This window comes from Balaenoptera ricei, chromosome 1 (assembly GCF_028023285.1).
Source record: "Balaenoptera ricei isolate mBalRic1 chromosome 1, mBalRic1.hap2, whole genome shotgun sequence".
Classification (NCBI taxonomy): Eukaryota; Metazoa; Chordata; class Mammalia; order Artiodactyla; family Balaenopteridae; genus Balaenoptera; species Balaenoptera ricei.
Window position 1 is genome coordinate 35,052,847 of NC_082639.1, and position 26,005 is coordinate 35,078,851.

At 41.8% G+C, this 26,005-nt stretch overlaps 1 protein-coding gene and 2 pseudogenes across 1 annotated transcript; all 3 read left to right on the forward strand.

The window, feature by feature from the left end:
• Positions 1-2,651: 2,651 nt before the first annotated feature.
• ERMAP (erythroblast membrane associated protein (Scianna blood group)) lies at positions 2,652-24,732 on the forward strand. The gene is made up of 10 exons (XM_059920255.1): positions 2,652-2,686; positions 16,559-16,648; positions 17,383-17,499; positions 18,001-18,033; positions 19,048-19,080; positions 20,899-20,919; positions 21,723-21,743; positions 21,841-21,867; positions 21,975-22,001; positions 24,008-24,732. The coding sequence occupies exons 2-10, from the start codon at positions 16,564-16,566 to the stop codon at positions 24,730-24,732; spliced, it is 1,089 nt and encodes a 362-aa protein (XP_059776238.1). The 5' UTR covers positions 2,652-2,686; positions 16,559-16,563.
• LOC132364570 (peroxiredoxin-1-like) lies at positions 7,548-8,169 on the forward strand (annotated as a pseudogene).
• Positions 8,575-9,897, forward strand: LOC132348892 (adapter SH3BGRL-like; annotated as a pseudogene).
• Positions 24,733-26,005: the final 1,273 nt, after the last annotated feature.

Genomic DNA, 26,005 nt, shown 5'->3' on the forward strand with positions numbered 1-26,005 from the left:
TTTGATGCAAGAAGAAACTTGACAAGTGGTAGTTGCTTAAAGGTTAATGCAGCATGGAATCTAAAACCATACCAGTGAACTTTTCCTTTCTTTCCCTGCCCATCTTTATTGAGATATAATTGACATATAACATTGTGTAAGTTTGAGGTATACAATCCATTGATTTGATACACTTATAGATTGCAAACTGAGAACCATAGTAAAGGTAGCTACCACCGCCAGCACGTCACATAATTACCAATTCTTTTTTGTGCTGAGAACATTTAAGATCTACTCTTTTAGCAACTTTCAAATATATAATACACCAATGAACTTTTTATACTCTGTTCCAGTAAAATCCACCAGATTGTCTTGCATATTGGTGGCTCTTTTACTTATGCATAGTTGTCAAGACATGTATTAGTCATTTAGAATTTATTGGTTCACTGTGCAGATATTTCAAATGTTGACACATTTCATTGTATAACATAAAAAACTCGCATTCACTAATGTCACTACCAATTTCATCAGAAAAATCTTCCTTTACTGGGAAACTATCAAGCTCACAGTAGCAGATAAAACTACTAATTTCCAACCAAAATATCAAATCACTTTGGCAACAAATACTGTCAGTTGTTTTCCTTCAAGCGACAGGTGCCCTTTGTTCATTTTAGAGAAAACACCTGCCAAATACCCAAGTCTGAATAACAATAGTTTGTCTGTTGGTTATACTTTCAGATAAGAATGAAGTTCATGGGGACTTCCCTGGTGGCGCAGTGGATAAGACTCCGCGATGCCAATGCCGGGTTTCAATCCCTAGTCAGGGAACTAGATCCCACATGCATGTTGCAAATAAGAGTTCGCATGCCACAACTAAGGAGCCCGCGTGCTGCAACTAAGGAGCCTGCCTGCTGCAACTAAGACCTGGCACAACCAAATAAATTAAAAAAAAAAAAAAAAAGAATGTTCATAGCAGCACTGTTTGTAAAAGCAAAAGCCCAGAAACAACCCTCACTTTTATCAGTGAGGGAATGGACAAATTTTTGGTATATTCATACAATGATCTACCTCACAGTGGTGGATGAACGTCCCAGAGTTCTATCAATCAATACGGATAGATTTCAGTGTCTTAATTTGTACTCCACACAAAGCAGGGTGTGAGACAAATTCTTCAGTGCAAGAGTTTATTTAGGAGGTGATCCCAGGAATCAGAAATAGCGAGTGAGAAGAAAATGACGAAAGGGACTTCCCTGGTGGCACAGTGGTTAAAAATCCGCCTGCCAATGCAGGGGACACAGGTTCGAGCCCTGGTCTGGGAAGATCCCACGTGCCGCGGAGCAACTAAGCCAGTGCGCCACAACTACTGAGCCCACATGCCACAACTACTGAAGCCCGTGCGCCTAGAGCCCATGCTCTGAAACAAGAGAAGCCACAGCAATGAGAAGCCCACGAACGGCAACGAAGAGTAGCCCCTGCTCGCCGCAACTAGAGAAAGCCTGCGCACAGCAATGAAGACCCAAGGCAGTCTAACATAAATAAATAAAATAAATAAATAAATAAATTTATTTAAAAAAAAGAAGAAAAGGAAGACAAACCAATAAGATGTGCATTATTGAGCTACTGATGACAGTGGGCCACTGAGCTCATTCCCACTGAGAACTCCCTGAGGAATTGTGTGGAATACAGCTCAGAATTGTCCCTCTGAAGATGTGGGGACTGGACCATTTTCCACTTACTTCCACCCCCCCACCCCCTGCCCCAAGCCCCATTGATCGATCCCCTGGGGCAATAACTTTCCTGAACTCCTGGGTTACACACAGGCTGAACAGCCTTCTCAAGCTTTGTAAAGAGCCCCGGTCAGATAAGCAAAGAGCTGCTGTGGCCTGTGAGGTGGCATGCTAGCAGCTTGCCTTCAAGTCTCAGCTACCCCGAAATTGAGTGGGTGAGGGGACATGGTGTGAGCTACCATAGGTGTCAGCTAGACTCAGAAACTAATGTTGAGTGAAAAAAGGAAATCACAGGGAATTATGTACAACGTGCTCCATCTTTATAAAGTTCAAAAATACATAAAAGTATATAACGTATGGTTAAGGAAACAATTATGGATATTATGCATATGAAATTATGGATATTCTGAAAGCAAGATAGGCGGGAAAGGGTTTATCACATATTGGGGGACAGTCAGCAAGTTTGTTTATCAGAAAGCACATGTCAAGGTGCAGTTGGAGATAAAGGCAGTGCGTTAAAGAAGGTGGCTAATTGGTGGGTGTCTTTGAAACCAATCTTCAGTTTCACTCTGATTTGGAAAGTAAGGAGGAGCAAGCTTTTAAGAAAGGGTGTGATAGGATCAAAATGTATCAAAAGCAATCACTCTGCAGTTGGCTTGGACAGGAGAAGGAGCTGAGGCGCAGAAGTCCCTTACCCTGGCAGCACGGGGAGGCTTCCCTGCTTTTAGGGAGCTTCCTCTTGCTCTGTTCCTTCCTTTATCGGGGCAGACAGGCAGGGCGTGGCTTGTCGGTGTATAGGAACAGCTGGAAGGGAGTCTGCCGGGCAGATGGAGCCCCTGGCTGAGGGCTTCAGGCATTAGAATAAAAGATGAACTTTTCCCAGGCCCGCCTCCGGAGTCCTTCCTGATGTTCCTGCCTGATGCCTCATCTCCCTGAACGCGCAGAGGGATGTTCCCAGCTTGGAGACTCCAGCTCAGCCGGTGAGGGACAAAGGGCCCCTAATTCCAAAGGTGGTGAGTCCTCCTGCCTCTCTCCTCTCTTCGTTCTTTTTAGTCCTTTGTTTTTCTCAGGATCCTCAGGTTTGTTGAAGAAACTATCCCCTTTCTTCATACTCACAAGAACATTTTAGAGGATGAAATGGAGCGACAGGAAACGAGGAGTACTAAAGGGGACAAGTGACAAGGGGACTGGATAGGTTTTGTCAAAAGACTCTCCTTTAGATATTATCGTCATCATTAAGTAGGACAGCTGTCACTTATTTAGCCCTTACTCTTAGCCAGGTCCTGGCTGTGTGCTTTCAGACAGAACAGCTGTAGATTTGCCGGGTCTTCTTAAGCTGCTTGAAGTTATCGAGGGAATTTCCATTGAATGTTTTTTTTTTTTTTTTAAGAAAGAAACACTTTTTAAAAAATTAATTAATTTTTGGCTGCATTGGATCTTCGTTGCTGCGTGCTGGCTTTTTCTAGTTGAGACGAGCGGGGGCTTCTCTTGTGGCGGAGCATTGGCTCTAGGTGCGCGGGCTTCAGTAGTTGTGGCACGCGGGCTCAGTAGTTGTGGTGCACGGGCTTAGTTGCTCCGCGGCATGTGGGATCTTCCCGGACCAGGGATCGAACCTGTGTCCCCTGCATTGGCAGGTGGATTCTTTTTTTTTTTTTCTGCTTTTTAAAAAAATTTTTTAATTTTATTTATTTTTTTATACAGCAGGTTCTTATTAGTTACCCATTTTATACATATTAGTGTATACATGTCAATCCCAATCTCCCCCACCCTCCGCCACTTTCTCCCCTTGGTGTCTATACGTTTGTTCTCTACATCTGTGTCTCTATTTCTGCCAGGCAGGTGGATTCTTAACCACTGCGCCACCAGGGAAGTCCTTACTGCATGTTTTTTTCTGCTTTAGAAGTTTTTGAAATTAAACTGTTTCAGACTTAAATGTAAATGACTGCCTGTGGGGAAAAATATTTCCAACATATGTAGTAGAAAAAAATTTGCTACTATATGAAAAATTTTACAAAACATTAAAGAGACAAATGCCCAAATAGAAAAATGGACAAAGTATAGACAGGTAATTGACAAAGTCCAAATGACAAAGGAATAATCAAAGAAATACAAATTAAGATGAAACACAATTAATTATTTTTAGAGAGATACTGTTACTCATTAAAATAACCAAGATGTAAAAAAAAAACCCAGTTTTGTTACTCATTAAAATGACAAAGGGACTTCCCTGGTGGCACAGTGGTTAAGAATCCACCTGCCAATGCAGGGAACATGGGTTCAAGCCCTGGTCTGGGAAGATTCCACATGCTGCGGAGCAACTAAGCCCGTGTGCCACAACTACTGAGTCTGCACTCTAGAGCCCGCGAGCCACAACTACTGAAGCCCGCGTGCCTAGAGCCCATGCTCTGCGACAAGAAAAGTCAGTACAATGAGAAGCCCATGCACCGTAAGGAAGAGTAGCCCCCGCTCGCCGCAACTAGAGAAAGCCCGTGTGCAGCAATGAAGACCCAGTGCAGCCATAAATAAATAAATAAATAAATAAATAAATAAATAAATAAATACATACATACATACATACATACATACATACATAAAATGACAAAGATGTAAGAAAAAAAAAACACCCCAGTAATGGCAAGGTTGTGGAGAAACAAACAATTTCATACACTTTGGTAAATGGATATGACCTCTCTGGAGGGCGGTTTGGCAATGCAAATTAAAAGTCTCACCATTTTAAAGGTGGAAAACTCAAGGCCTAAGAGTTTAAGTGACTTCCTTAAAGTTACAAAGTCACACAATTAGGAGCCAAGCCAAGTCTAGAACTAAGCCTTATAACTTGGCCCTCAATCTACTATCAATTGTAGTGATAAAACTTATAATAGCAATGCATTGGGAAAAAACCTGAATATTCTACAATATGGAATTATTTTTAAAATTCTTGCATATTCATGATGGAACACTGAAATCATTAAAAGAATATTTGATGGCATGGGAAAACTACATAATATAGTTCTTGGTGAAAATGTTGGGTATTAAAACAATATATACAGTATAGTCCTACTTTAAAAAAAAGTTATATACATACACAGAAAAAATATTTGAAGAACCATATTGTCTTCAGGTGGAGGAATTACAAGTGATTTCAAATATTTTTGTCCTTTTATTCTTGTAATTTCCAGATTTTCTATAATAGCTAGGATAGAAAAAGCAATAAATTTTATTTGATAAAAATTGTAAAACAACTGAAATGCCATAGGGCTATGCTGGAGGTGACTTGGAGCTGGCTGACCGTGGGTGCCTGTCAGGGCAGGGAGGGTCCATCCCGGAGGGCAACGAGAGGGGCCCCAGAGCCTGAGGGAATTTGAGGCCAAAGACTAGGGCACTTCAGATGGCCAAAAAGCACATGAAAATATGCTCAACATCACTAATTATTAGAGAAATGCAAATCAAAACTACAATGAAGTATCAGCTCACACCGGTCAGAATGGCCATCATCAAAAAATCTACAAACAATAAATGCTGGAGAGGGTGTGGAGAAAAGGGAATCCTCCTGCACTGTTGGTGGGAATGTAAATTGGTGCAGCCACTATGGAAAACAGTATGGAGGTTCCTTAAGAAACTAAAAATAGAACTACCATATGACGCAGCAATCCCACTACTGGGCATATATCTGGAGAAAACCCTAATTCAAAAAGACACATGCATCCCGATGTTCGTTGCAGCACTATTTCCAATAGCCAAGACATGGAAGCAACCTAAACATCCATCGACACAGGAATGGATAAAGAAGATGTGGTACGTATATACAATGGAATATTACTCAGCCATAAAAAGAACAAAATAATGCCATTTGCAGCAACATGGATGGACCTAGAGATTATCATACTAAGTAAGTCAGACAGAGAAGACAAATATCATATGATATCACTTACATGCAGAATCTAAAAAGTGATACAAATGAACTTATTTACAAAACAGAAATAGACTCACAGACACAGAAAACAAACTTATGGTCACCAAAGGGGATAGAGAGGGAGATGGGGAGAGATAAATTAGGAGTTTGAGATTAACATATACACACTACTGTATATAAAATAGATAACTAATAAGGGCCTACTGTATAGCACAGGGAACTCTACTCAATACTCTGTAATGGCCTATATGGGAAAATAATCTAAAAAAGAGTGGATATATGCATGTGTATAACTGATTCATTTTGCTGTACACCTGAAACTAACACAACATTATAAATCAACTATACTCCAATAAAAATTTAAAAAAAAAGACTAGGGGAGAGTGAGAAGAGAGGGCTTTTAGTTCCTTGAAGTAGGATGGATACAAGAAAAAATCAAAACCTTATATATAGCAATGAAAAAATATATATTTATATATAAAAATTTTGGGACCTAGTGTCCTACAGGTGACTTACAGCAAAGGTGGCATCTAGACAGCTGATGGTGGAAAACTCTCACTCACCATCTGTTCACCCTTTTATTTTTTCAGTCTTTTTCTTCTACCCTGTTTCCCCTCTACCATCTTTTAGTTTCCTCTCCTGTTCTTTGGTTTCTTCTCCCCACGCGGCTTGGAAACTTCCATTGAATACCATGGTTCTCCTTCACTGTTGCTCTGCCCATGGAAGGCACTCTCAGAAATAGAATCTGACTAATCCTCCTCTGAACGCAGTAATTTTGTAATCTGAAGCATCAAGTTTCCAAATTAGGTTATTTCTAGTGGAGAACTGAAAGTTAGACAAACACTCTTGAAATGTTATTTTTCCTTTTCATGAAGCAGAATTATAGCATATTGTAGCTGGAAAGGAATTTAAAGCTTCAACTTGTCAAAATTCTTTAATTAAATAAATTTCATTTTTGCTAAATTTAGTTTCATGTTGCACATTTGTTCATCAATATATTACACTTTATCAATAAGTTAGGAAATAGAGGTGAGAAAAAATTGCCCATATTTCCAACCACCTTAATTATTAACAACTATTCATATTTTATAGGACTTACTTTTAGTTCCTTTCCTACACACTATTTAATGTAGTTATAATCATTGTAAATGTATTATTTTGTATTTTGCTTTTAACACATCATTAGTTTTCATTGGAAACATAGGTTTGATGAACCATAATTTAGTCATTTCCTTATCGATGTACCTATAGATGGTCCAGTTTCTCACTATTATACAAATACTACTGACATCATGTAAACTTCTGTATTTCAGAGTCTTTCCTTAGAGTAGATTTCCAGACTATTTCTCACTGGATCAAAAGGCAAATACATTTCCTTACTTCTTGTTATTTCCCAATTTACAATGAACTCAGCAAATGTAAATGAATCTCTCAATTTAAAGATGGAAAATCAGGGCCTAAGAGTTTAAGTGACTTGCTCCAAGTTACAAAGTCACACAGATAGTAGAGACCAAGCCAAGACTAGAACCAAGCCATCTGACTCCAGTCCTCAATTCACTAGGGATATAACCCTTTCTTTACCTTTTGGTTTTATTTAGCCTTAGATTTTTGGGAATGTTGCCACTAGCTTACTCTCTGCTCTTCTCGGATGAGATTATGAGGAAGGAAATTCACACCTTTAATAAAAAAGCTAAGATCTCATATCACATTAGTCACACTCTACCCAACAACAGCAAAATACACATGAAACATTTACCAAAATAGACCATATGCTAGCACACAAAGCAAGTCAATAAATTTAAAAGGATTCAAGTCATACAAAGTATGTTTTCTGGCCACAGCAGAATTAAATTAGAAATCAATAACAGAGGCCTGTCTTCTTCCTGACTGGTCCTGGTGGTTTCTGTCTGAGAACTGCTGATAGCAATATGTTTTCAGGAAATGCCAAAATTGGGCACCTTGCCCCCCAGTTCAAAGCAATATCTATTATGCCAGATGGTCAGTTAAAAGATATCAGCCTATCTGACTACAAAGGAAAATGTGTTGTGTTATTCTTTTACCCTCTTGATTTCACCTTTGTGTGCCCCATAAAGATGATAGGGCAGATGGATTTAAGAAACTCAACTGCCAAGTGATGGGTGCTTCTGTGGATTCTCACTTCTGTTATCTGGCATGGATCAACACACCCAAGAAACAAGGAGGACTGGGACCCATGAACATTGCCTTGATATCAAACCCCAAGCGCAACATTGCTCAGAACTATGGGGTATTAAAGGCTGACAAAGGCATCTCATTCGGGGGCCTTTTTACTATTGATGATAAAGGTATCCTTTGACAGATCACCATAAATGACCTTCCTGTCTGCCACTCTGTGGATGAGACACTGAGACTAGTTCAGGCCTTCCAGTTAACTGACAAACATGGGGAAGTGTGCCCAGCTTGCTGGAAGCCTGGCTGTGATACCATTAAGCCTGATGTCCAGAAGAGCAAAGAATATTTCTCTAAGCAGAAGTGAGCGCTGGGCCATTTTAGGGCCAGGCTCTAGTAGGCGGCCATAAAAACAAAACCTCTTTTGTACTATTGTCATGCTTAAAATACAAGACCTTACACTCAGCCCAGATGTGGTGTGGGACAGGACAGGCCTTTCCTGCAGGTATTGGGGAGGCCAGCCTTTCTTCCTCTGGGGGGAATAGTCTGAGCTGTATTATGGGGCAGGCCAACTGATGTGTACAGTAGTAGGGTATCACTTTTGACCTTTTGCAGTTTCTATTAAACTTGAACTGAGGAAAAAAAAAGAAATCAATAACAGAAAGTTATCTTGAAAATTTTCAAATATTTGGAAACTAGATAACACATTTCTAAATAATCCATAGGTCAAAGAAGAAATTTAAAGGGAAATTAGAACATATTTTGAATGTAATGAAAATGAAAACGACTACATATCAAAATTTCGAGATGTCACTAAGGTAATGCCTAAGGAGAAATTTATGACTAAGCAACCAATGACTATATTAGAAAAGAGGACAAATAAAGTCATCTGTATTGTACTAAATGACAGTATTAGGAAAGAAGATCACAAATCAATGACCTAAGCAACAAGGAAAAGAAGAACAAATTAAACCCTAAGTAAGCAAAAGAAAGGAAGTAATAAAGATCTGAGCAAAAACTAATACAATAGGAAACAGAAAAACATTAGAGAAAATCAATGAAACCAAAAGCTGGTTCTTTGAGATCAATAAAATTGATAAACCTCTAGTCAGACTGATCAAGAAAAAAGAGACACGAATTACCATTATCAAGAAGGAGAGAGGTGACATTATTACGGATTCTATATATAGTAAAAGAATAATAAGGAAATATTATGAACATACTTATACCAGTTAATTAAACAAATTCCTTGAAAGAACTCAAACTACCAAAAATCACTCAAGAAGAAATAGATAACCTGAATTACCTTATACTTATTAAAGAAATTGAATGTGTATTTACAAACCTTCTCATAAAGAAAACTCCAGGCCCAGGTGCTTTCCTGATGATTTCCATCAAACATTTGAGGAAGAAATAATATTAATGCTGCACAAACTCTTCCAGAAAATTGAAAAGGGGGGAATACTTCTTATTTCATTCTTTGTGACCAGCATTACCCTAATTACCAAAGTTAGAAAAGGATATTATAAGAGAAGTACTGACCCATATCCCTTATGGACATAGAGGCAAAAATTCTTAAAATTTAAAAAAATTTTATCCAAAGATATATAAAAAGGGCTCTACCTGATGACTGACTGGAGTGTACCCCTAGAATGCAAGGTTGGTATAATATTCAAAAATATCAACCAATGTCATTTACTATATTAACAAACTAAAATTAAAAATCATATGTAAAGAATAGGCTCTTCGGCCATTTGCAGGACTCAGCTACAACTGTTGTTCTCAGGATAGTGATCCGTGTGTACATTGCACGTTCCTCTGGCTCCATGGTGATTAAGAAGAAACAGCAAGATGCGCTTGGTTTCTTAGAAGCTAACAAAATAGGATTTGAAGAAAAAGATATTGCAGCCAGTGAAGACAATTGGAAGTGGATGAGAGAAAACGTTCCTGAAAAGTCGACCAGCCAAAGGGTACCCCCTGCCACCTGAGATTTTCAATGAAAGTCAGTACTATGGGGACTAAGATGTCTTCTTTGAACCCAGAGAAAATAATGCAGTGTATGCCTTTTTAGGTTTAACAGCCCCACCTGGTTCAAAGGAAGCAGAAGCTCAGGCAAAGCAGCAGCCATGAGCCTTAAACATTTTGCCTTAAGAATCCTGAAAAAGGAGTCTCCAAAATTATCTTGGCTTCAAAAGAAATAGCCTTAATGTTGAAATAATAGATTAGTTGGTGTTTTCACATGCAAACAATCAAAATGAATACATAATTAAAATGTGAACGTTATGATGAGAAGAATGGGAGATGAACATAAAATTTTAAGTAGATGTCATGGAATAGTATTGTTGTCTGCTGACATTTTATGTACTTCAGTGATTTTGAAAAGCAAACACCTGTTCCCTTTTTTGGTATTATTATTGCAGCTTAAGCATATCTGTAGCTCTACACTGAGTAATTTTGAAAGGAGAGTGAGAAAGAATCTGTGTCTTGTTGCCAAATTGCCTCATTAGTTTTAGTGAACAAAAACATGTACCTTTCTGATGTGAAATAGTTGTGATTAAAAACTAGTTGCAAATAATGTTTATGATATTCCAGACATTATAATTTCCTATAGTAATTATAACATTCCTATTCTTTTGAAGTTGAAACTTCTATGTACTGAACCACAGGTTTTCTAAGCTTCTAAATGTAGCCTTTCATTGCATATTTCAGTGGTCAGAACAGATGACCTCACACACACACATACACACACACACAAAGTTTTATTCAGTTGACAAGTTTCTTGATTAACTACACAGCTATGATGCAATCACGTTACTAATTTGCTTGCCCAGTGAAATATGCTTATAAACGTTATGGAAGTGGGATGGCAAATAAGTTTAAAATGGCACCCTTTTGCAAAGAGTTCAGACTTTTAATTAACTATTTTAAAATGGGTTGGAACTGGGAATTCCCTGGCATTCCAGTGGTTAGGACTCCACGCATCCACTCCAGGGGGCACAGGTTCAATCCCTGGTCAGGGAACTAAGATCTCGCGAGCCGTGTGGCATGGCCAAAAAAGAAATAGGTTGGAACTCATTTTTCCCCTTTTAAAACAACTTGTGATCATGAATGCCATTATCTCTCAGATATTTGACCTTTTTGTTTCAGCTTAGGCGTATATTGTATGAGTACGTTAATCTAAGCAGAGAGAATCTTTTCTATGCCTCTATTCCAGCGAATAGCAGATAAAAGGATAGTAATAATCCTTTTATATTTAATAATAAAATTTTATTATAATTTAATATTATTAAATATTATTTTATTTTATAATCAGATAAAAGGATCAATTTTAAAACTGTTAATTTTGAAAACTTCTAAGAAGCCAAAACATTATGGCCTAAATCACCCAGAAGACATATATATTGTATTTTAGTTCCACGTTAACTTTCTATCGATACTTTAGTTCCACAGTACTAAAAGCAAACACCTTTTACTTTAAAGTACTTTATCATATCATTTGATGTATGCAAGTCTGTGCTCTTTGCCAAAATCAACATATAATGAAGACATGGTTTTGTTTACTGAGATTCAAACTTGATGCAATGCTTTAAAATAAACTCAGTACTTTCAGAAACATAAAAAAAATCATATGTATAAAATAAATAAGCTACAAGTATATATAGTACAACAAGGCAATATAGCCAATATTTTAGAATAACTATAAATGGAATATAACCTTTAAAATTTTTGAATCACTATGTTGTACAACTGAAACTTATATAATATTGTACATCAACTATACTTCAATAAAAAAAGGGGAAAATTGTGTGATCATCTCAATACATACAGACATATCAGTTGACAAAATTAACATCCATTCTTGATAAAAACTCTCAGAAAACTAGAAATAGAAGGGAATTTCCTGACCTTGATAAAAGGCATCTATGAAAACCTTATGGCTACCATTATACCTAATGGTGAAAGAAGGAATGTTTTCCCTAGGATCAGGAACAAGGCAAGGAGCCAAGACGACAAGGCAAGATAAGGAAATAAAAGACATTCAGATTAAAAAGGAAGAAGTAAGGGCTTCCCTGGTGGCGCAGTGGTTGAGAATCTGCCTGCCAATGCAGGGGACACGGGTTTGAGCCCTGGTCTGGGAAGATCCCACATGCTGCAGAGGAGCTGGGCCTGTGAGCCACAATTACTGAGCTTGCGTGTCTGGAGCCTGTGCTCCACAACAAGAGAGGCCGCGATAGTGAGAGGCCCGCGCACCGCGATGAAGAGTGGCCCCCGCTTGCCGCAACTAGAGAAAGCCCTCGCACAGAAACGAAGACCCATCACAGCCATAAATAAATAAATAAATAAATAAATAAATAAATAATTTAAATAAATAAATAAATAAATAAAAAGGAAGAAGTAAGACTGTCTTTACTCATAGGTGATGTGATCTTCTATGCAGAAAATCCTATGTAATCTGCAGAAATGCTAGAATTAGTAAATGAGCTTAGCAAGGTCAGGGATATAAGACAAAATATACAAAAATCAATTGTATTTTTATATGTTAGTAATGAAAAATCAGAAATTAATAACTTAATACTATTTATAATAACATCAAAATATTAAATACTTATGAATAAAGCTGACAAAAGATGTGCAAGATCTATACACTGAAAACTATAAAATACTGCTGAAAGAAATTGAAGAAGACCTAAATTAGTAGAGAGATAAACTGTTCATTGGCCAGAACACTCAATATTGTTAAGATATCAATGGTCCCCAAATTGTGTCATGTACATTGAACTTTAGGAAGTGAAATTATGCTTTATATTTATTAGGGGAACTTTCTTCATAAAGGAATTTCATGATAACCACTCTGAGAAGTGAGGAGGTGATTTGTGCATTTTGTAACTCATGATACAAGGCTGTGCATTCATTCATTCACTCATCTATTTATCCATGTTTTACATTCTACCTACTTCCAGAAAGGATCCCGTCAGTTTGCTTGCATGATGCCCTGATATGTGCAAGATTGCCTTGTTCTGAGTGTAAAATGAGGACAGTAATACTTATTTTTCAGGGTTGTTGTCAATAGCAAAGATAATATATGTAGAGTACCCACAGATGCAATAAATTGGAGCCATTATGGATATAGAACAATATTAATAACTCAAAAATATATTTATGATTTAGTATTAATTCAATCTTACAGTAACATAATGTTGATTGTTATGATATTGATATATTATAATATAAGTTAACTGAGGACATGATGGAAGAAGGCCATCCTGGTCAACCAGATCAGAAGAATAGATCTGGAGATCACTACGGTGACCAGATAGAGGGTTATTACATCCATGCAAGAAAATAGGAAATAAAAGATTTGGCAGCACTTAATTTTCCACTCAAAGCTCTGAGAAGAGACGCTGTAAAGCAACTGTGGCTGTGGCTTCTGATTTTGGACCTCGGAGGCACTTCCTGCTGTGCTTCTTTGCCTCCTGGACTGTGTGTGCCTTTGCCCAAAGTGGATTCTGTTTCTTCTCTTTCTCCTTCCCTTCCTGGTCATCCTCCTCCTTCTTTTAATATATTTGATTCCTGGTAATCACAGTAATACATGTTCAAGGTAGAAAATTTAGAAAATACACAGGGAAAACCATAAAGATCACCTTCATTCCCCTCTCCCACCCTCAGAAATAACCATTGCTTAATATCTACATTTTTGCCTTTTTTCTAAGCATATTCTGCCTAAATTGTATCATCCTATGCATCGTTTTAAAAATTTATTGTTTGGGATATAGTGAAAATTTCCCAGTGCTATTAAAGATTGTTCTATCATGTGGTTATGAAATACTGCATAGTATTTAATTGCAAGAATGTACCATAAATATTCATTCCCATTTTAGTGGACTTTTAGGTTGTCTTCAATTTTTTCTTTTCGTAAATAACTTTGTAATGAGCATCCGTGCCATCAAATCCTTATGCATATCCTTATTTATTTCTGTAGTATTCTTTTCTGGAGGTGAAATTACTGGATTAAAACTTTTGCCTACGTGTAAACCTTTTGATACTTATTGCTAAATTATCCTTTAGCAACGAAAGTTGTTTAGCAATGGACAAGGGAGTCAGTTTGCCCACATGTGTGCTAACTCTGGGTATTTTTCCCCCTGATATTTGATAATTTGAAGGAAGACAAAGCATATCTAACTGTGGTCTTAATTTGCATTTCTCTAATGACTAGAGAGTGAAAGTCCTGTATCTGGTGTCATCCTTTCTAGCTCTCCTCCCGAAGCCACCTCACCTGCCCTCATTACTCAGAGTGACAATTGGATGGAAGGACTTCATTTGCTTTTTTTAAAAAATAGAAATATATATTACATTTATTTGTATTTTAACAACCCACATTGTCAGTTTTTAATTATTCCTCATTTACTTCCAACTTTTTTTTTTTTTTTAATTTTTGGCTGTGTTGGGTCTTCGTTACTGCGTGTGGGCTTTCTCTAGTTGCGGCGAGCAGGGGCTACTCTTCATTGTGGTGCACGGGCTTCTCATTGCGGTGGCTTCTCTTGTCGCAGAGCACAGGCTCTAGGCGCGCGGGCTTCAGTAGTTGTGGCATGCAGGCTCAGTAGTTGTGGCTCGCAGGCTCTAGAGTGCAGGCTCAGTAGTTGTGGTGCACGGGCTTAGTTGCTCCGCGGCATGTGGGATCTTCCCACGGCTCGAACTCGTGTCCCCTGCATTGGCAGGCGGATTCTTAACCACTGCGCCACCAGGGAAGTCCTACTTTTTTATTCTTAGTATCTGGTGCAGACCATTGAACCGCATGTTCTCTATGAATGCTCACTATAGCCCTATCTACGAGGTGGGTGCTATTATTAACTCCACTTCATGTGTGAACGAGAGGAGACTTGGAGTAAACTAGCCTGTCCAAGGTCACACCAGGGAGGTGATGGCAGAACCAGGGCTTGAACCCAGGCTGACTCTAGAGCCCATCCTCTTAATCACTTAATAAACTATCTGAATCTAGGAAGATGGGGCCCTGGGGGTCTCCTCTTATTAAATTTCAGGCAGCCCTGGTTCAGCTTGCAGCTCCACATCACTCTGGGCATGGCTACCCAGGTTGTGTTTCAAAAATACCTTCTCATTGAGGGTTTGGGGATTGGGCTAATTCCAGGGCATCCAGGGCCCTGCCTACTTCCACCTTCAACCTTTAATTGATAAGGTAGAGAGCCTTTCTCATTTACCTAACTTGTCCTGTTCACTTTCTGAGTAGCTGGTAACCTGCAGGAAAGTGGGTGGGGTAGAGGCAAAACAAACAAACAAACAAACAAAAACAACAACAACAAAACCATCCTAAACATATTCCTAACCTTACAATGTCCTAGCGTTATGTTGCCACTTGCAACATCAGGGGATTAGAGGGATCGTTATATGCATGCATCATGATTTTAAAACAACAAACAAAGAAAACAAGCCTAAAGCAGTGTGCTGTTTGCTGTGAGAAAAACAGAATTGGAAATGTGTTCAAAGCTTGAGTCCATCTTCAGTTTCCCCATCTTGCTTTGACTGCCCCACCTCCTCCAAGCCCCACTTTGCCATCTTCCAAGACCTGCAGAGATCTGGCCTTACGACTTCCATAAAACTCTCCTCTTTTTTTTTTTTTTGTCAGTGCCACGCGGCTCGTGGGATCTTAGTTCCCTGACCAGGTATTGAACCCAGCCCCTCTGCAGTGAAAGCGCTAAGTCCTAACCACTGGACTGCCAGGGAATTTCCAAAACCCTCTTCTTTGGAAAGTATTTGAAGTCTTGGAGAGAATGTAAGAGACAGTTTCTCTCTTCCTTGAGTATTTGCATTTGAACTTCAACCCCAGGGGTGGCATGAAAGATTTGTTTCCTGCTCAAGGAATTTCAGACAATAGCAAGTAGGAGGGGAAAGAGTCGTACAGGAGGGAATCCCTTAGGGTCTCCCTGTGGTTAGTGAACACAGTGACCCACACCTCCCAGGGATGATCGTCCTCTTTTAGTTTAGTAATAATAACAACAGGCATATGTGGCAAGTGCTCCACATGCATCATGTCCTTGAACCCTCACATTTGCCTGTGAAGAAGTTTCCCCATTTATACATTAAGAACTGAAGACCCACAGATGTCAACTTTCCCAGGGACACAGAACTAGGACATGGGTGGAGCTAAGACTTGAACCCAGGTCTTTCTAACTCCAGACCCTGAACTTGTAGGATTAGTGCCTTCATAATGAAATGGAGGAACTTCACTGCCTTGATTTCTTGTTTCAAACTTGAGTCAAACTTGAAAAGCTGTCAGGGAAGAGCTCCAGGCTACATTGTGGGTCCACGATTGGCTTGCAATAGGCACTTCCCAAGCCTGACCTGGGACACTAAATGCAAAAAGAAGCCAGTCCTCCCGTGTTTACCTGGTTAGTTCTGGGTATAGGTTCTCATTCTTCTAGACTCCTCCCTGTGCCTTCTAAATCACACTCAGAGTGTCACCCTCCAGTGCTCACTCATGGCATTTATACACTTAACCATGATGCCAGCCTCTGTGTTGAGCACTTACCTCCTTCAATCCTCACAATGATTCTGCCAGGAGGCACAGTTATTATACCCATTTCAAAGATGGAGAAACTGAGTCCCAGAGACTCAGGCCACATGGAGGTAAGCAGCAGAGCTGGGATTCAATACCTGGCCTGTGACTCCAGAGTGTACCCAATGCAGCCTCCATCTCTGCCCCACCTCCTGGGTGGTACCCTTTCTCCCATCAAGCTCGCCAACTCTTTCTGATGTCTCCCTGTGTCTGTCCTCCTAGTTTGGATGAAGATGGCAAGTTCCTCAGGCTCCTGGCTCTCCAGATGCTTCATCACACTCATCTTCCTCCAGTTGCCTTTGCATGTGTCAGGTGAGAGTTTCTGTACCTCTTTCCCTGCCTGGGACATCTGACAAAGGGGTTCCAAGAATAAGGAGGCCAGGCCCAGGGCCTTATTTCTTCTTGGGTGCATGTTCCAGAGGGCAGGCCAGGCTTGGCGAGCCTCAGTCTCTCTCCGGGGGTCACACAGTGCTGAGCGAGAATTCACATCCAGCTTAGGCTCTTTGCCACTTGTCATAGAGCCTCTTCTGCTGTTATTTTCTTCGCTAGTTCTTCTTTTCGTTCTTCTTTCTCTCCTGTCTAGACGTTCGGCTTGTTGCTGTAACACCATAGAAATTGTTTTGCCCCTGCTGATAGGGCTCAGGGCAAAGAGTTCGTTGACTGCTGTTCTATCCCAGAGTGAGGATTCGAAGGGGCAGCAGATGGGTGCTCATGAGAAGACTATAGCGGTTCCTGAGGAAGCACCTCCAGCTCTCCAAAGTCTCGGGCAGGATGAGATTGTGGTTGAGATGCTGAGTTTGACTCATTGTCTTCAGGCAGGACCATTGAAACCAATCCTGAGAGATAAACATCTCACTTTAAAGTCGTCCCTGGGTCATCTGGGGTTTGAGTCGCTGAGAGAAGCAGAGAGCCTCACCAACTTGGCTGGAGGTCTCTCTCAAGGTGATGGAGGCAGTTGGGATGTGCCTGAGTCACCTGCCATTCGAGGTGGGGCCCTTGGCATGGAGAAGCTCTCAGAGGGTGGTCACAGGTGGTTTCTGTTTCAGCCCCATCTCCAGGGAGGTTCTCCTCATCAGCAGTGGCTCTTGCTGTGATCCTGCCTGTCCTGGGGATTTTCATCTTGGTGGGCATTTACATCATCTGGAAGCAAAGAAGGTCAAAAGGTAACTAAGTGGTAAGGGAGCCCAGGCTGGCAGGAATTGGTACTGCAGCCTCTCTAGGAAAAGGCTGGGAGGAAGCAGACATAGACCTAACAGTTATCCATAGGTTGTCTGGGAGAAAACTGGTAGAGCTGTGTTCTGGGGACCCACATTGAAGAGAGGATCAAAGAAAGTGCAGAAAGCTCCTGGGCAGAGCTGGCATGATGCCAGTCTTCTAATTAATTAAGAAATCCAACCATATCCATTGGATAAAACCCTCATTAGTATGGTTGCATTTCATGGCTCGCAGGGTTGCCAAGGACCTTGAAAGTCACATAACTGAACACTCCTCTCCCTGTCTGATGGTTTGAAGACCCTCTAATCCTTTCTGATGGTCACACACCCACAGCGACAAGGAGCAAAGTCCTGCTCAGGCAGCCTGTGGTCCCTTGGACAGCTCTGCCTGTTAGAAAAGGCCCTTCCTTAAGCCGAGGTGATATCTCTCTCTCTCTCTCTCCCTTCCAGAGAGGCTTCTCTATGAACACGCAATGGAGGTAGGTGAGTGTCCTGGGCTGGGCAGGTATGTTTCTCCGTTTTGTTCATTTTTGTGTCCCCAGGGCCCACTAATCTAAATTCCAGACCTGAAGATCCCAGCATCTGCTGGGTGGTGACGGTGGTGGTGGTGTCAAAACCTGTCGTTCCCAGTTTCTGCTGACTCTTCCTTGTAATAACTTGCCTTCCAGTATGTTTGGTGATTTTGTCTCTGAGCTCATGGCTTGATCTTATCCTGGGGGAGTTGTGTAGGTCTAAGGTAGGGGACCCGTTTAGTCATTCAACAAATAATTGATAATTCCCTGCTAAGTGGTGCAGACTATACCAGATGCTGGGGACACAACAGTGAGTGAAAGCGGACACGGTCTTTGCCTTCTTGGAACCTTCCGTCTAGTCAGGGAGGTATACGTGCATTAAATAATTACACAAATAAATATGTACAAAAAACCACAAAAGGAAGTTCTGAAGGCTGGGAAGACGGTGACTGGGTGGAACCAACCAAACTTCAGGGATGGCAGAGGAGTTTCCAGATGATGTTCCCAGTGATGTTTGATCTGGAAGACGGACAGGCATGGGGGAAGGGGGAATAGGAAACAACCAAAGCAGAACAGCTTGAGAAAGATACATGGTGCAAAAGTGAGGGGAAATGTGGCAGAAGGTACTGCTGCAGAGTTAGGCGGGGATCAGCATGTGAGGCCTTGCAGATCCCATGAAGGGTTTTCGTCTTTCTCCTCGGGGCTGTGGAGAAGCTGCGAATGGGCTATCCTGACCAGAATTGTGCTTCCAGAAAGCTCTCTCTGGCTGCTGTGTTGAGAGGAGGCCAGAGGGAGCGAAACAGAATTTGAGGGCAATTTGGGCCGCTCTTTCTGGCATCCAAATGAGAGAGATGAGGGCCTGGATCAGGGAAGTGGAGGTGGAGATAGAGGGGGACAGGTTCGAGAGCCCATAAATTCAATAGGAAGCAGGGACCCTCAAGGTAATGGCACAGAATCTCATTTTCTTTTACTTTCCTTCCTCTAGAAAATCTTCTCTCAGACCATGCAAAAGAAAAAGGTAATTATATATATAGAATAAGGGGTAGGGAACAAATAACATTTTTTCTCCTACATAAATGCTGATGGTTGTTATACATACAATATATATGTGGTGTATGTGTATACACACACACACACACACACACACACACACACACACACACACCCCCCACACATATATTCTCTGTTAATACCATTGGAATTTATTTTCTAATATCAAGTGGTTATAGGGTTGGTATCAGTGGCCAAAGGGATGCCTGGGGTCAAAATTCATAGGTTCTGTCATTGGCTTTCCCACCAATAACCTAAAAAGAAGATCCGTATACTATTTTAACATATATTAAAATGGTATTATAGGAGGATCTATACAATCTTTGCATTGAGAGAGGTGGTATGATACAGTGGGAGGGGCTTAGGCTCTGGAGTCAGCAGCACCTGGCTCAGACCTGCCACTTACTGGCTGGGTTAAGTTGCTTTACTGCTCTGAGCTTTGGTTTCCTCATCTGTAAAATGGGGATAATAGATCTCTTCACCCGATTATTTTCAGGATTAAAAGAGACAACTTAAAAAAAACCCCACAAAACTCCTACTACAGTGCCTGAAACCTTTCCCTTATTGCCATTTTGTCTTCATTAATTGAATGTTTGCTCTGGGCCACTGAGGGTAAAAGACAGACACCCCAGGTACCAAAAAGCAGGTAGGGCTCTGCCCTCTGAAAGTCTAGCTGGGAAGACGAGTCACTGGCTCAGAAATGGCTCCACCTGCAGTGATTTCGGCATCTCCTCCCTTCCCCCCTCACATCTGCTCCAGGCTAGTTAAAGCATGGGGGTGCACACCTCAGGGACACAATGACCGTCGTGTCCTAGAAGGGAAGGAACAGTGTGGTGTAGTGGGGAAGGCCTCCAGCTAGGAATCAGACAGACTTGGGTTTGAATCCTGCCTCCTTGGCCACTTACCAGCTGGATAATCTGGATAAATTTCCATGTCCCTCTGAGCCTCAGACCACCACTCTGTAAAATGGGAATAATAATTATATGCACCTCACATTGTTAAGCGGATTCAGGGCCTACGTCATAAAAACAGGACACACTAAATGGAGGCTGTTGGTAGTGGGAATGGTAAAAATAAACCGTTATCTTGTTAGGGGCCATATCATATTCAGCTTCACTGCCCCAATGCCCAACACCTAACACATGCCCAGCCCTTAGCACAGGGCCTGGCAGTGAACTCAAATGTATAATTTCAACTCTGTGGCAGGGCCAGTGCTAAGGGGCAATGTGGGCAGATGACCCTTCCAGAGAGGCTGCAAGTACTCCCCCAAAGCACAGAAGCATATGCACACGTCCCAGACCTTCTGGGGTCTCCAAATTTGTGTTTCTCCACAGTGCTTCAGCGGGGTGGGGGGAGGTTAGTGTAGAGAGTAACAGCCCACATCAGTAAGTCAATGGTAGGCCTTCAGCTAGTTTTACACCATAGATATTATAAACAGTTATAAAAGGGCGGCAAAGCATACACTCATGGACACTCGGTTACAAACATATTGGAAACAGTCATATGAACAGCGGAAATGAAACCAGACAGACAAAAGGAAGGGAAGAGGAACCAAAGTCAGGGTAGTCCAGGTCATATGAAAAGTGGCACCAGCACCGGTGAATCCCCCAGTCTGCCCTTAGGGGGATGTGACTGTATTGGGGGCTGAGAGGATTGTCATCATTCTTTCTGCCGGGGGTGGGGTTTGGAGGCTGGGGGGCATGGGGGTGGAGTGATGAGACTTCCTGGGCCCTGGGGAAAAAGCGGCAGGATCTGCTCACTTGTGCCTCTTTCTGTGTTTTTTTAGGACGTCTCTATAAAGCCCTCAGTAAGTTCTGCTCCTCATCCGTGCCACAAACCTCCTTCTGCTGACATCTTTGCTTTATGATGAGAGTCTCAGATTCACCTCCTGGGGCAGAAGAGAGGGGGCAAGGATACTTCAAGCATGAGGGTTGGGAATTTCCTGGCTCCCTAAGGCCTCTTTTTTCTCAAATATTCTGTGCTCCTCTTTCCTGCACAACTGTTATGTAGTCTCTAAATGGGAAATGTTTTAGCAAGAAGAGAGATACCTTCCATAGGTGAAGCCATCTGGGAGACGCTTCTGTCACTCAGGCATGATGTTCCCTTCAGTGGGACCCAAGGTAGATGGATTCTCATTCAACTGAATATGTGGAACAGTGCTTTTCCACCTGTTCATGTATGAGAACCTCTTCATAACAACAACAACCCCAAATCCTCAGACATGTGATATGTCTATTTGATTTTACATTGAGAAAATATGCATAAGAAAATCTAATGGAAATTAGTAATAGTTTTAAATGAACTTATATTTTATTCTTCTCCCTCAACATCTACATACGTTTATGTTGCCATCACTTACATGTGTGAGATGTGTTGTTGATTCAATCTGCAGGTCAGGTTTGGCTCCCATAGGGACTCGCTGACCCTCTAGAGTATCTCTGGGGACCCCAGGCCCGTGGCTGGGAGCCACTGCTGTTGGAAACACTGTCATGGGGAAAGTTCAGGGTATTGCTAGTGGGGATCTGCTCTGGGAATGCGGTTGGGATGGGACCGGAGCATCACAGGCACGTACAAGCCCTCATTCTGATTTGTCAAATTGTTATTCTTTAGAGAAACTCCGGCGTGAACTGAGTAAGTTCCCCTGTTCTTATAACTTCTATACCAACTTATCTCCTGTTGATTCTATGTTTCCAGTGAAAGCTCACTCCCCTTGTTTCTTCTTTTGTAGAGTTAAAGAGAGCTGCAGCAAACTCAGGTGAGGTGCACTCACCCTGTCCCCCCACTCTACCTGCCCCCACTCCACCTGCACCAGGAGGTCTCCATTTCTCCATCACTTTAACAATCCCTTTTTCTGTCTTTCAGGCTGGAGAAGGGCCCGGCTACACTTTGGTAAGTTACACCCGTTTAATGGATCCACATTTCAGAGCCCATTGCTCTGTTCCTTTGGAAGGCAGACTGTAATTAAAAAAAACACTTAAGTCAAATCTGTTTATCTGCTTATCAAATTTTAAAAATCTTTGATTCAGAAAGTCTCCCTTCTTTTAGAACACTGATAAATATTTGGTTTACTCTTCTTATGGGTTTTCTATGATTTTTGAGATTTTTCTTAAGTTCATTGATTATTTGTATTTTATCTTTTTGGCTTGTCTGCGCCTGTCCTATTCTGGCTACTTTTTGATTTGTGGGGACTTTTTCTATATTCACTCTTGGTCCTATTTTTCACAAAATATTTTTCTGAGTTTTTCATTTGCATGTTAATTTCCTTTTTTTTTTTTTTTTTTGGATGCATGAGTGTTTTATTTTTCTGTAGTCCAATCTATTCATCTTTTCCTGTGTAGTCTCTTCTGTGCTTTCAGGTTGGGAAGTCCTTCCTTTCCCGCTGTTGGATAGATAGATAGCCAGTGCTCCTGTCTCTTCTTTCTACGCATCTGCCACATCCTTCTTTCTCTGAAGATCAGTTTCCTTGGGGGGTGGTGATTCTCAGAGAAGGGAGTGAGTTGGGCAGATGCCCCAACAATGTAGACTACGAAAAGTTTTCATAGTTTTCTTCAAAAAGACTTGCACATCTCTTTTCAATTGTTCCCTAGTTTGCATGTTTTGCTGCTGTTTGAACGAGACCTGTTATTTTCACTGCTTTGCAGTCCTTCTCCACTTTGCAAGCTGCTCATCCCCCTTCCGTTCACAGGGTCTTCCTTCAGGCAGGAAAAATATAATCCATGAGTCGGCCACTTGAGAAAACACCAGGTCACCTTGGTTGGAATTCTGGGAACTTACAAACACTTTTCACTCTCACAGTCTGACTCATTCCCACTACTTTGACCGAGTACACATTTCATGTATTTAACTCTCCAAGAAGAGCCTGTTTTCCGTACTTGGGGAAGGAGGGAGACTCACTGTGACCCTCATAATCCACAATTTTAAGGAAGAATCCATCTCTCTATTTTAACATTTTAATTTTATTTATTTTTGGCTGCGTTGGGTCTTTGTTGCTGCGTGTGGGCTTTCTCTAGTTGCGTGGAGTGGGGGCTACTCTTCATTGCGGTGTGCGGGCTTCTCATTGTGGTGGCTTCTCTTGTTGCGGAGCATGGGCTCTAGGGCACACAGGCTTCAGTAGTTGTGGCATGCAGCCTCAGTAGTTGTAGCACGCAGGCTCAGTAGTTGTGGCTTGTGGGTTCTAGAGTGCAGGCTCAGTAGTTGTGGCGCACGGGCTTAGCTGCTCCGCGGCATGTGGGATCTTCCTGGACCAGGGATTGAACCATGTCCCCTGCACTGGCAGGCAGATTCTTAACCACTGCGCCACCAGGGAAGTCTCTCTATATTACCATGTTAAAATGATAGTGATAAGCAATAATTTTAGCTAAGAAAATGAGCGTCACACACTCACTGTGTGAACAAGGCACTATCTCATGCATTAGCTCATCAAATCAGCACAACAGCTCTCCAACATAGGTGCTGCTATTATTCCCACTTTACAGATGAAGAAACTAAGGTTTGGAGATGAATAACAAGCCCAGGGTCACAAAACTAGCTTGTGGCAGAGCTGGGACTCAAAACATGCTATCTAGCTACTGGGTCTAACATCAAAGCCTGTTTATTATCAGGAATTAGATTTCTTTGGACTAGCAAAGACAAAGGCAGTATTTCCTAAGGATTAAGGCAGCTTCACAGATGGGTGAGAAACGTTTCCTCTTTTACTTAGTAGACCATCAGCAGATCTAGGAGACTGGAAGACAATTTTCTTTAGTTCAAGGACATGTGACGGTGAGGGCACCATAAACTAAAATGGGCCGATGACAGTGGTTGCAGACCTAGGGATGATTATTCCCTCCAAAGCTACTCAGAGATCCCTTGAGACCTAGCTGTCTCAAACCTCACCTCTCTGTGACTCTCTGCAGTGACAGTGACCCTGGACCCAGACACAGCGCATCCCAAACTCATCCTGTCTGAGGACCGCAGGTGCGTGAAGCTTGGAGACACAAGGCAGCCTGTGCCCAACAACCCTCAGCGATTTGACTTCGTCGTCAGTGTCCTGGGCTCTGAGTACTTCATAGCTGGCTGTCACTACTGGGAGGTGTCTGTGGCAGACAAGACCAAATGGGCCCTGGGGGTGTGTAGTGAGTCAGTGAGCAGGAAGGGGAAGGTCACCGCCTCGCCCGCCAATGGACACTGGCTCCTGCGACAGAATCGCGGGAATGAGTACGAGGCCCTCACATCCCCGCAGACCTCCTTCCGCCTGAAAGAGCCCCCGCGGTGTGTGGGGATTTTTCTGGACTATGAAGCAGGAGTCATTTCCTTCTACAACGTGACCGACCAGTCCCACATCTTTACTTTCACCCACAGTTTCTCTGGCCCCCTTCGCCCTTTCTTTGAACCTTGCCTTCATGATGGAGGGAAAAACATGGCACCTCTAATCATCTGTTCTGAACTCCAAAAACCGGAAGAATCAACTGTCCCCAAGCCAGAAGAAAAAGGCCTTGCTAATGGAGATGTGGCCCTGCAGGTGGACCCTTTTCTGCTCCCCGCTCAGGCACCAGAGCTCCTCCCACTCAGAGATATGATCCTGTCCTGGCCCTCTGACATTGGCCCAGCTCTTCAGGGGCTCAAGGTTCCTTCTTTTTAGGGATGAGCCTCATCTCCTGCTCCCCGGACCCTCCAGCCCAGTGCCCTGGATTTCAGTCTCTTGGCCTAACCACCTGATTCTGGACCGTCTCTCCTCCTTTCCCCCAACCCAGGCCCCTTTGTGGTTTCTCTTGTACCAACTTTCTCCCAGGGCTCAGTTCTAAACCATGTCTTCCTTCTGGGGACTTGAAGTTTGCATTGCTCTGGAAGAATTCTTGAAAACCAAATGATGGGAATTCCCTGGCGGTCCAGTGGTTAGGACTCTGTGCTTTCACTGCTGAGGGCCCAGGTTCAATCCCTGGTTGGGGAACTAAGATCCCGCAAGCTGTGTGGTGTGAGCCAAAAAAAAAAAAAAAAAAAAAAAAAAAACGGGAAGAAAACCAAGTGAACAATCAGATTAGGTTTAGGTGGTGTTGTTGAATGTGTGTCACTGAGATACAGGGGCTCTTTACTCGAGGGGCTGTTTAAAAGCACTTCATCCTGCCTCATCCTGCACTCAGGCTTGTAGTCATGAAGTTATGATGACCAGTACTGACTTCTTACTTATCCCGTCAAGAACTGCTTTTCTCCTTTTCTCTGTTCAGGCCTCTAGCCCCCATAGCCAGCTTTTTAAAAGTAAACATGTTTTGGATCACACACTCTTCCTTCTTTCTTCTAGAATATAGGGCAGAAGCCCAGAGGAATTAAAAAAAAAAAAAGCCACCCTTTTCTATTTCCTTGATGCTGTTTACAGCATAGTTTGGTGACATTCAGCGCTAATGTACATGTTTTCAAAGCTAACTTGGTGATAACCAGGTATGGGGACTTTAAACGTGGTAGCCGTAATCCTGAAAAACCTCAGGAGCGCAATCAGGAAGCTGGGAGGTATGGCTTCAAACAGCAGCTCAGCTGTGTGTGGCCTTGAAAAGGCAGCAGTGGGTTAGGCCATCTGTTGCACTGGCCTTTTTGAATCCCCTCTGGGATGCAGAGAGGTCCAGCTAGAAAAAGTGGCAGTTTTAACCACCAGTGTAGAAGCTTTTGTTCTATAAGACCATAATATTGGAAAACTTGACTATTTGTGAAGCAAACAGCCTCTTAGATCAGAGAGTACGGATCTCACATAGGAAGTTGGTAGACGAGGTGTGAGGATAAAATAATGAACTTGCTTTTTTGGTGTGGGTTTCAGAAAGAAACCTAATCACTCTCAAGTCACACCACATATGTGATCTGACCTCTTTGTGGTGATGTAAGCTATCAGTTTGCAGATGGGTACACAGTTCTGCCCAACAGAAAGT

Excerpts from the sequence above, each read along its gene's own strand:
- ERMAP (XM_059920255.1), top strand. The coding sequence starts at position 16,564 with ATGAAGATGGCAAGTTCCTCAGGCTCCTGGCTCTCCAGATGCTTCATC. Across the intron at positions 16,649-17,382 it reads GTTGCCTTTGCATGTGTCAG|CCCCATCTCCAGGGAGGTTC; the intron begins GTGAGAGTTTCT and ends TTTCTGTTTCAG. Across the intron at positions 19,081-20,898 it reads AGACCATGCAAAAGAAAAAG|GACGTCTCTATAAAGCCCTC; the intron begins GTAATTATATAT and ends GTGTTTTTTTAG.